Source organism: Phaethon lepturus, unplaced genomic scaffold (assembly GCF_000687285.1).
Source record: "Phaethon lepturus isolate BGI_N335 unplaced genomic scaffold, ASM68728v1 scaffold48374, whole genome shotgun sequence".
In the NCBI taxonomy this organism is placed as follows: Eukaryota; Metazoa; Chordata; class Aves; order Phaethontiformes; family Phaethontidae; genus Phaethon; species Phaethon lepturus.
In genome coordinates this window covers 1-10,717 of record NW_010533428.1, presented here as the reverse complement: position 1 = coordinate 10,717, position 10,717 = coordinate 1, and the positions used below count along the sequence as shown (strand labels likewise).

At 44.8% G+C, this 10,717-nt stretch overlaps 1 protein-coding gene across 1 annotated transcript; it reads right to left on the bottom strand.

Annotated features, from left to right (window-relative positions):
• Window positions 1-2,234: 2,234 nt before the first annotated feature.
• LOC104619336 (solute carrier family 22 member 3-like) lies at window positions 2,235-8,564 on the bottom strand (the record flags this gene model as incomplete). Its single annotated transcript, XM_010285173.1, is given in 7 exon segments — window positions 2,235-2,292; window positions 3,060-3,159; window positions 4,554-4,620; window positions 4,622-4,679; window positions 4,924-5,032; window positions 8,115-8,329; window positions 8,467-8,564. Coding segments are annotated over 7 exon segments (705 nt in total), but the record flags the coding sequence as incomplete, so codon positions are not given.
• Between the last annotated feature and the right edge of the window lie 2,153 nt (window positions 8,565-10,717).

Sequence of the window (10,717 nt, the reverse complement as noted above, 5' to 3'; positions counted from 1 at the left end):
CTTTGGCAAGATGTAACTTTAAACAACTTCCACAGTCCTTCTCAGGCTGCTGTACTGTTTCAGAAACCGATTTAAAAAGTTTAAAATTCACAAAGAAGAAACGCTAAAAGGAAGAGAGAGGCTCGCTTCATACAGCATCACACCTGACCACCTCACCCTGGCTCTCCGAGGGCTGCGGTACGGGCTGGCTGGGTGCGAGGAAGACAGGGCTGAGCTCTGCGGCCTGGCACCTACGCTCCCACCCCGCGCTGAGACAGGGCACCTGGCCAGTGCAAGTCCACAGCTTCCAGTTCAGGGCTGGTGTCTCTGCCAGCCAGCCCCAGGGAGTTTACAGCCATCTGCAGAAGACTGTGTTGGTGTATAAGGGGTTTTCTCCCTGCAGCAGTAGCTCCAGTTTTGGGTTGTCTTTTAGATATCGCTAATTAGCCAGATATATTATGAGATGCTCATTTAGTTTCATATCTTCCAATCACTACTGACTTTTGCTAAGCATTCCATTGACCTTTAACTATGCCTCAGAGGAAGTTAGAAAGAGCCTTGAAAGACAGCCCTTTATTGTTAACTGCTCAAAGTATGCAAACATAGACCGAGATTACCAGTAAAGGTCCTGTTTTCCTCCAGCGGGGTTGGTGGTATGGGCAGCTGCTTGGAAAAGTCAGGCAGAGTTGGGAACTGTTGAAATGCACAGTATTCTCCTCACCATAGGAAATCCCCCTGTGCAGGCACCTTGCCTATATGTGCTCTTAAGATGGTGAGACGGGAGCAGTAGTCGTTCAGCTGCACAGGCTGTAATGTTAGTACTACTCATTTACAGTATGAACCTTCAAAACGCAGTCCTATATTTGCTTACACCAAATATGTTATTTTCTGAGCTTATAAGGCTATTACAAGAGCTCATCGGCTTTCTTTTGTTTATTGAATTGCCTGTTGGCAGCAGGATACCTTTTGAACACCACATCTTCTCTGTAAAGTCCTTCACTGTAAAGAGTGTATTGTTTACCTGTCATTGACCAGGACCCAATGCTTGATGAGGAAGGTCATATAGCTGAAAGGGAAGGCAGGCTGTCCCTGCTATCTGTTTGCAGAGCTGAGGATCCAAGTTATTCTACTACCTGTCAGCTTGAAACAACCAGGACCAGTTAACACTTCCCTCCATAACCAAAGCTCTTGTCTCATCCTTGTTCAGCTTCCCAAGATAGCTTAACATCCCTGTCAACAACCCAAATAATTTATCCCCAAGATAGAAAGATGACAAATAATAATAATGGACAGAAGTCAGAAATTGGGGATCACCTTGGCAGTGGTCAGGGAGAGGGCATTTTCTTTGTAGGGGTGGGCAGAGAGCATGTTTTAGAAGGGAAAAGATCAGCTTTTGAAAGAGAGGGTTGGAAAAGCACCCAACAGGGGAGAGTAGACAGAAGCCCTTCCCTCAGGAGACATGGGGGTCCCTAGCCAGGAGACAGGACAATGGGGTGGGACAGGAACCCCAGCTGGGTCTGGGGGAAGGCACTGATGAGCAACAGGACTATCTGACCTGCAGAGCTAATGCCCTGTGTAGGATGTGACACCTACATAAAGCCCTGGGAAGGAGAGGAGGAGAACTGCTGCCACATTTCAGAAAGCCTTGAACAGGGAGAGAAGCAGGGTTTTTGTTGCAGAGGCTCACTGGTGGAGAGGAGCAGGCCAGGACAAGGATCTCCTGATGCATGCCTCTGATTCCCATCCCTCCTGACCAGAGATAGGACCATCCTGATCAGCATCCTCATTCCTGAGCCATCAGATCTTCAGTTTGTCCAGATTCTCCAGGGGCAAAGGAAAATGGTTTGAAATACACATCCTCTCTTCCCCAAAGTCATCCAAATCTTCAACAAGCAGTACCATTTCCAACCCTCCACACCCAAAGGTATATGCTAACAACAGAAATAAACAAATGGCTCAAATATATACAAAAATAAATAAGAGCTCACTGAGCTGGGTAGTGCATTCTTTTTAAGCTGTTCTATCCTCTACCAAGAACCACAGAGTGCTCCATTCCTGCAAACAGCATACTCAGAAAAAATGAATTTATTCCATACTTATAGAAAAATACACGTCTTGTTTTAAACGTCCTTATGCTTAGAAGAAGAACATGGAGTTTAATCCATACTCTGCAGCAAATTTTGAAGTAGTGGCAGGTGGAGAAAAAATTCCCAGTATGGGAACGCAGTTCTTCACTCAGTGCTGTCCTTCAAAGGTCAAATATGAGAGCTGGTGTCCTGGTGTTTCCATTTCTTGCCACATTTACCAAAATGACTGAAGAAACAGAAGGAGAGAGGGGTATAAGGGTGACAGAAACAGGAAAAGATGTAGTCCAAGTTGTTGCCCCAGCTGCAATACTGAAACATTTATTTTCTGCATAGAAAATTTCCTCTTTCTTTATTTTGTACATTGAAGCAGGCAAAAGTTGTTGATGTAATATCCAAAGCCAGTGCTTGAAACATTAATGTATAGTGCTAGCTCCTCAAGAAATTTACTGCCAAACGAGCCAAGGTGTCAATGTTCTCTGCACACCTGCAGTGCAGTGAAGAGTCTGGCTTGCCGTGTGCCGGGAGTGGGAAAGCTGTGCCTATAACTCGTCAGCTATAAATTCATCTTGTACCTGACTTTTCAATGACTTCACAAATTGTGGAAATGCTCCCATAATCAAGGGCCCTTCCTCACAGGATGCTTCGATTGAGGTAAAGGCTGGTTTACGTGAACAGAGTTGCAGGCTCTACTTTGTAGTATCTCTCTTGCACACTATTACTTTATGCTTCTAAAGGTATACAAGACAATTTTGTGTTTCATGAGAAAAATACAGATTCTATCCCCATACTTTTTTTTTAACAACCCGCTTTAAATGGTATTGAAAAGTTTACATTTCTAATGAGGAATATACCACTTGCTCATAACATCAGCCTGACTAGGGAATTTACTTTCACACTTGGAAAACATCAATAATTTATGACAGCTCACAAAGCTGGAGGGGAACACCCTTAAGAAACCTCATCCAAGTAAATGTATGAAAATACATATCGTACCTTGAAAGCTGCTCCACATCCTCCACTGTCTCTGGCAAGGAGATTCCCTTTGTCTCTGGTAAAAACAGTACTAGGAACCCACAGACAACTGCGAGAATACCTACAATGGACATTGAAGAAATACAAAAGCAATAAGAAAATAGTTACTTTTCTTATTTTCAGGGTTTATCCACTGAGGAAATTTTATTCAGATCAAGGTTAAAGTGATATTTTTAAAGTGCAGTATCGATTTCTGATTACCTTACTCTTACCAAACACCTTTATGTTACATTAATTTAACCTATTACAAAAGAACTTGAGGGCTAGGGGTTCATTTGCAGCCTGAACTGCCCCAAAAGGGAGATCTTAGAAGTCAAAAACCTGAGAAGTGCACGTGGGCAAGTGCATACAGACTGCACTGGAAGTAGGATGGTATTTATCACATACATAAGACACATTTGCCTTTGTTCAAGGGGCTCTATCACATAGATGCACCTGTGTTTCTTGAGACTATTGAGATTTTCCTGAAATACTCTCTCCGTGTATCCATTGCCAAAGTAGATTATGCGATTCAGAATAAAAATTCATCCTTGAGAAAGAGCATTCAGATAGAGAGCCAGTCTGAAATAGTTCACCAAGACTGGTTATTTTGGAACAACTTGCTACATAGATATAATTTAAAGAATGTAGTAAGTCAAAAATAGAAGGGCTGGAGTGAAAAGCAAAATCCCTGATTGTTATACAGTCCTCTCTGCTGCTCTCTGATTCTGTGGCTGTTTACTCAACGCAGCAGCATCAGAATTTCAGAATTAGATAATGTGAACAGTACTTCCATACACGTCTATTCTTGGAATAATGGTAATTTTTTAAAACGTCTCTTGTTTTTCCCTTTTTGTTTTCAAGCTAAAATTTTAATTAGTACCAGTTTCCCTTCTTATTCTATCCTATCCCTTTTGCTTTATTCCTAGTCACATGTATCTCCTGGAAGTCTTGTTTAGCCACAGACTCCCACTTCTTTGTTAGAAATAACTAATTTTTTCCTACAGAATTAATCCACAGGGCTCTTTTTTTTTTTTTTTTCCAAAAATGCAACTGAGGTAAAGAGTTTGACAGGAATAAGTCATTATGGTTAATGCAACATGCATAGCCATGACTGTAGATACCAAAAAACCCAAAACACATTTTTTAAAGGACATTTATTGTTGGGAGATTAAGCTTATTTCTCTGCAATTACAGAACTTAGCTGTAAGGTTCCTCAGTCTTAAGCACCTCACATAGTTTCTTTTATGGTCTTTCAGCCAAGTCACCCAAGCATACCCGAGGTCTTCCATAGGGTGCCATCAAACCATCCACATTTCACCCATTTGCCATTCAGCCTCTTGCTCTAGTTACGAAGGTTGCAAGGGGCTGGTTTGAGTGGCAGATGAGGCCACATGCCACACTTTTGACCCAAAGGAAAAGCTCTGTTAGGAGGAAGATATTTAAAAGAAAAGTACATTTTAAATCAAATCTTACTGAAAATAATTAGAGGTAGCTCCAACCAAATGGCTGCTAATCGGAAAAGCAGGAAATGGGGTTTGGAATGGGGCTACGATTCCACCTAGGTCACATAAACTCGAGCACAGGGAAACACCAAAGTTTCTGCAAAAGAAAAATAGTGCCAGATATTTGAGAGAGCCTACCAAACAGATGAACCAGCAATTTAAGGAGCAGAACGTAGACTTAGCTCCAAAATTATCTCATCGGAATATGTCATCCACTTTGAGCAGTGGCTATTCAGTTAGGAAACTCTGGAGAAAAACAAGTTTTACTAAAAAGTGGTGAAACAGGGAATGGAGAAAAGCAGAGGGAAAAGTTGAAAGATTCCTGAGAGCTTTCATTGTACCTCAGTGTCGTAGGGTACAGTTCAATGTTCACAAGGTAGACTATTTCAAAAGCCATCGTGATGCCAAGTCTTCCCAGGGTGGCAACCGTCGTTTTGAGCCATGGGATATCTGTTCATTCAAAAAGAAACCCAGGTGAAGCGTGCTTTGCTGTGCCAGCAGAGCACTTCTGAGAGCCCCAGGCCCTGTCGGACAAAGCTACATCACAGAAACAAGTGAATCAGTGCAAATCAGACTGAAAGGCCACGGCTATAGATGTCAATCTATACTGGCATTTATTGCTTTCCAGCAGCATGTGAGGCTGCTTTGCAGGATCAGAAATCACTTCCAATCAATTGATTCAAGATTCTGGTGGGGCATCACAGCATGGGTGGGGGAATAATTGCTAAAAGCTTCCACGACCATGTCCAAATTGTGCTCTGGAAAGAAGCATTTATATAGGATTATTGTGCTGTAAGAAATACCATTGAGTCACCTCCCAAAGCCTTCTGACTACAAAGAAGCTACCTGTAAAGGTGCACTTGCAGCAACAGTAAAACACTTCTCCCCAGAGCAGGCGAACTACACTTCATAATTTGTTGAGTCATTGCACATTAGACATGCTTCTAATAATGCTACCCCTGGCCATCCTCCCCCTTCCCTTCCCTGGTGCTTGTCTTTGTACCTGGCATGACCTGCCCAGGGACCTTACGCTGAGCCATGGCTCTGCCTGGCCCCCCGGCTCCGCTCGAGCTCGAGCACCCCACCACTGCCATGCATACACCAGTGGGGAGCCCTGACACATCAGCGGGGGTGCGATGGTCACACCCGCACCACAGGGTAGAGCCCTCTGGTGTGCGACCCCTCAGCACTCTGACGGCCCTCTCTGGAGAGCCAGTGGCCTCTGGAGGGGCGTCACGGGGAACGCAACAAGCACTTCTGCAACGCTCTTGGGTGAGGACAGTCGCCTATATGGTCTAAGCACGACCGGGCAGATGGGGAGGCGAGTGAAACAAGCCTGAACCTGGCACGAAGGGGAGCAATGCCACTGGAGGGGGTTCTGGCAGCAGTTGTGTTTTCTCAGAACTTCAACAGGAAAAACAAGGAAGCATTTCAGTTTGCTCTGAACCAAAACCATGAGATGCCTGGGTTATTTCCCTTCCAAAACAACCAAACAAACCCCCGTCAAATTTCATCCCATGTTGTGAGACACTGCCTTTGCCCTGAAAAGTTCTGTTTTCAAACACTTGTAACAAAAGCAAAGGCTGGAAAGAACAAAACAAATACATGTTGTCTCCCTGGCACCACTTCAGTCCATCAGACCCCTGAGGTGAGGGTGACATTCTTGTGACCCCTCCCTCTGTCAGGGAACTTGAACTCCGTGAGCACCCCAGCATGACTGAGCGCTCACAAGCTGCCACTGCAGCTTTTCCCATCTGTATAAACAGACCTCGCCTGAAAGCAAGGCTTGGACTTTAGGTGTCCCATCTGCAGGTATCTAATCCCCAGGCTGTCCTCTCCTCACCTGGGTAGATGAGGTCCTCTCAGCACTTCACCACTAGTGAGAGCAGGCTGGTGGCAGCATCCTGCTGGCCCCAGGCCACTGCTTTTTCCTCTCACTCAAACCACAGTAGTCCTAAACAATACTCCTGCTCTAACCCCAGACCTGCTGCACTGTGCTTAGCATATGGTGTGGCCCAAAATACTAGAGGTGCTAGAGGCAGGTGTCCTGCAGGAGTAATTCCCAATGCTGCTCTTTGTTTTCTCCTCCTGCAACAGCCCTAGCTCCAGGAGATCAACAGTCCCCAGTCCCTGCTGTCCCAGCATGTCCTTTGTACTTTTTTGATAGAGAACGATGCTGACAAAGTCAGCAGATGACATGGTGACCAGGCCCTCTGTGCCTGAATTGCTGTGCCCCGTGTCGGGGGAGCTGCCACAGGAGCATGGAGTGGCCAGTATCTGCTCAACCTGTGGCAACTCTTCTGAGAGGCACACAGCAGTGGGGACCTGGGGGAAATCTGCCAGGACAGCAGAGTTAGCCCTCACGGGCTTCAGTGGTCAAAGTGATGAATGCAAACAAGTCACGACAATGTGACATCCCAGGGCACGGTGATACAGCCACCAATGCCAGCACCAGGAACAGACCCTCTCCATGGATCTTCCGTCTCCGTTTCCCTCTCCCATCATTTCAGCTTCTATTAAAGCAGTGAAGTTCCTCAAGCACACAGTGTTAATTTTAAGTACTTTTGGAGGAATCCCTTTAAAGGGACCTTAACTGAAATGGAGGTGAAACAACACACCTCTTTGAAAGATTTCATTCTGCACTCACCAGAAACCTGCCTGTTTTCATGGGCACATCATACTCTTGAAGTGGTTTCTCATGGCTCTTTTCTAGGAAAACAATTGTCCCACAATCTAACTTTGGGAACTAAAGCCTCTAAGGCTGGCCAGGACTGTCCCTTACTTTGACAGAATATTCCTGGGGAGGAATAAGCCTCTCTCTCATTCAGCTGCTGGTCCCCAGCTGCATTAAGGCAAAGCATGCTGATGTGGTAACATTCACTTCAGAGCACCTCCAAATGCTTCTCCGGGGATAAAAAAATCTACACAGGAAGGAAAACAATTTAAAGAAAAATAGGAGTGGTGGGAAGCCTGTGTGCAATATCAGATGGTTTAGTTGTCCTTGAAACCAGATAAGAACAGCTTTATCAAAAGCCATACCTTTCCTCCAACCCCTTAACATTGTCCAAAGCCCTGGGAGAATGAGAGCAGAGCAACAAGTTCCATGTTGTCTGCCACAGCCCTTACATCTTGTTGTGGTTTACATCATTTTATTTGCAAATGAGAAGACCACCAAGCTGCCTCAGCTAAATTATTGATTTCTTACATCAAGTGTCTTACAAGTCAGGGAATGTATTTTCCCTTTATGTTTGTATACTCTTCCCTTGCATTTGCCTTCAAAAACAGTACAGGGCCTTTATACACATTTCTTCTAAGACTACACCCAGTTGTTGCTCACAATCCATCAAAGATATGACCATTACATGTCCCAGGGCAATCTATAAGCATATGTTGTTCCATGACTGTGGTGCTGTTTGCATCACCAGACACTTTTTACTTTTATCTACAGTTTTGTGTGGCCTGTTGTTCTTGCTTAGGGAGTGTCAGAGGGAAGTCATTGACCTAAAGAGCCTGATGTTGGGAAGGTAATTACCTTCTGGCAAGAAGGCAGTAATGAGGCATGAAATTCCTGCCACAATGTTGCTTATTCCAAAGGGAAGGCGCCGGCCAATGCGATCAATTGTCACTAAAATTAGGAGAGCGGCAGGCAGCTCCACAGCTCCTGAGATGAAGAAGTCTAGGTAGAGGTTTCCTCCAACGATTCCTAGGCGCATGACAAGTCCTTGGTAGACCAGGGCACTTGTGAACCTAAACAACAACGGGAAAACAAAATTGAGAAGCAAACAAAAGGCTACAAGCAGCTGGAAAGACCCTAAAAGTCACAAGGGATTTTTTCTTCAAAAACCCCTGCTCTGGTAACAACCTGGACTGACGTGGGCACTCACCAGGCATACATCAGGATGAGCGTGTTCCTTCTCATCTGAGGAGTCCTCACCAGGTCGAGAAAGGAGGGGTTGCTGACCTCATCGTTGCTGACAGTGATCTGAGGAGAAAAGTAAGCAGTAGAGTCAGCTGTCAGGGGTCAGGCAGGCGTTGGGGCAGAGTTTCTGTGTAAACATAGTGCTCAGCAATATTGCAGTCTAGCGAGCAAAGGTGCCAGTGAGCCAGATTGCTGCTTTTAGCACTGCAGAACAGAGTGCAGACACGCGAAACAGCTTATAACTGGACACAGCTGTGGGCTTTCCTTAACAACGATCGTGCAAAAATCAGGAAAAAAAATCCCCAATCTTGACTTGAGAGTGGAAAAATTATTTCCTCATTGTAAACTGAGAGTGGTTGACCTGGAATTTCTTGGAGGGCAATAAGCGGTCATTGTCACGTCAGGGTCACTGGAAGCAGAGCTGCCTTCTGCCAGAGGTGACAGAGATCAGGAGACCATGGCAGGAAGGGCAAAGTGATGGGCTGCAGGAAGCAGGGAGAGGGGGTGAGCAGCAAGCAATGGGCTTGGGAACATGGCTGGTGGCAGAGCTGGGCAGCAGGAAGAAAAGAGGAGTAAGAAAAAAAGGATATCTGTGAAGGTGCTTGGGTGCTACAAAACATTCAACTGGTGAAATTCAGAGAGTCTTAAAATACACAAGCACTATACTGAACATGGTTTTTACCCTGGAAGAAAAAAATCCTGCAAAGTATGAATTAATGGTCCTCATACTGCCTACAAAGTGTAGTAAATCTGTTCACAGCTTCCTCCGATACAGTCACAATGACGCACCAATGAAATCATTAGTTAGAAGGTTTAACAATAACAGAAAAGTGCAGGATTTCACACAGGCTGTGTTTACAGTGTTGGAGTTCATTGCCATAGGATATTGTGGAGTCAGAATATTAGCAGGGCCAAAAAGGGATTAGGCACATTGATGGAGGCTGTTTTTAACTGTGGCCAGCAGTTTTTAACTGTGGCGTCCAAGCCAGGTGGCAGCCCCTTTGTTCGTGTGCTCATTTGGCAGGTGAGGAAGATGAGGAAGAGAAGGAAGAGGTGGTTTCAGGCAGGGGTAAACCTTGAGACCGCCCAAGAACTGGCAGCCACGGCTGGGATTGCCACCAACTCTCGAAGCAGCTGTGGGAAACATGAGGTTAAACCCACTGCACCCTTTTTAGAAGGATTTCAGGCAGCCTGGCTGCTTTGACTCTCAGTTATTGTCTTACTCCTGAGAGGAGGCCTAAGAGAGCAAAGAGAGGAGTAAGTCCCCTTCTACGACTACAGCACCTGCTGCCCACGTGGGCACAGGAGCCGAAAGGAAACGCTCCTGGCCGGTGGAGAGACGTGGGTGAAAGGATGGAGAAGCGCGTGGGAACATGCAGATCTGTGATGAGAACACGGGTAGAGCCCAAAACGTTGCTCCAGGGTCTCATCAGCTCAGCCAGGGCTATGCCCAAAGCTTTAGCCCTAGATGTGTTTTTGATGTCAGAAGGTAGCACAGGCCTTTTTCAGTGAGATTTGACTGGATGTATTTATACATGGCTTTTTCATAAGGGAGTGACACATAACTTTGTAAGTGGACAGAGAAACCCCACATTTGTTCAAACTTCCTTTCTGCTCTCTCTTGCTTTTCTTCTGTAACCAGAGCCAGAAATTTTCTTCAAAGCACTGCCACTTCTGCTGCGTGCCAGAGCCCTTTGTGGGGCAGGTGGAGGTTGCGAGGTTTCTGTACGGCTTTTGGACTTTCTCATATTATGGTCATAAAGCTGCCATGACTGTGTTTGTAAAAGCAGGCTGCCAGCCATCAGTTGTGACTTTGTGCAAATATGGTGTTCGTTTTCCAAAAGACTGAAGATAAATTCAGCATGGCTGTTACCATGTATTTTTATGTCTTAATAAAGTCATAATAACTCCAAGCATGACTGAGCATTTTTCTATGGCTAAAACAAAATCATTGTGGAAAGTCAACTCTTTGTAGGGAAAAAAAAAACATTCTTTTTGTTCTTTGAAGTCAAGGAAAGCTTTGCTATTCACATCAGTGCAGTCAGAAATTCAATGACAGGGCCCATGTTTCCAAAGATACACTATCTGAAAACTCTGGAGGAAGTTTTATAGTCACTTTCACTGGCATTTTTATGTCCCATATCAGTTTTTCTGCAATAATTTTTATGAGTAATAACGACTTATTAAAAATAAATAATAATAATAAAGTTATTAAT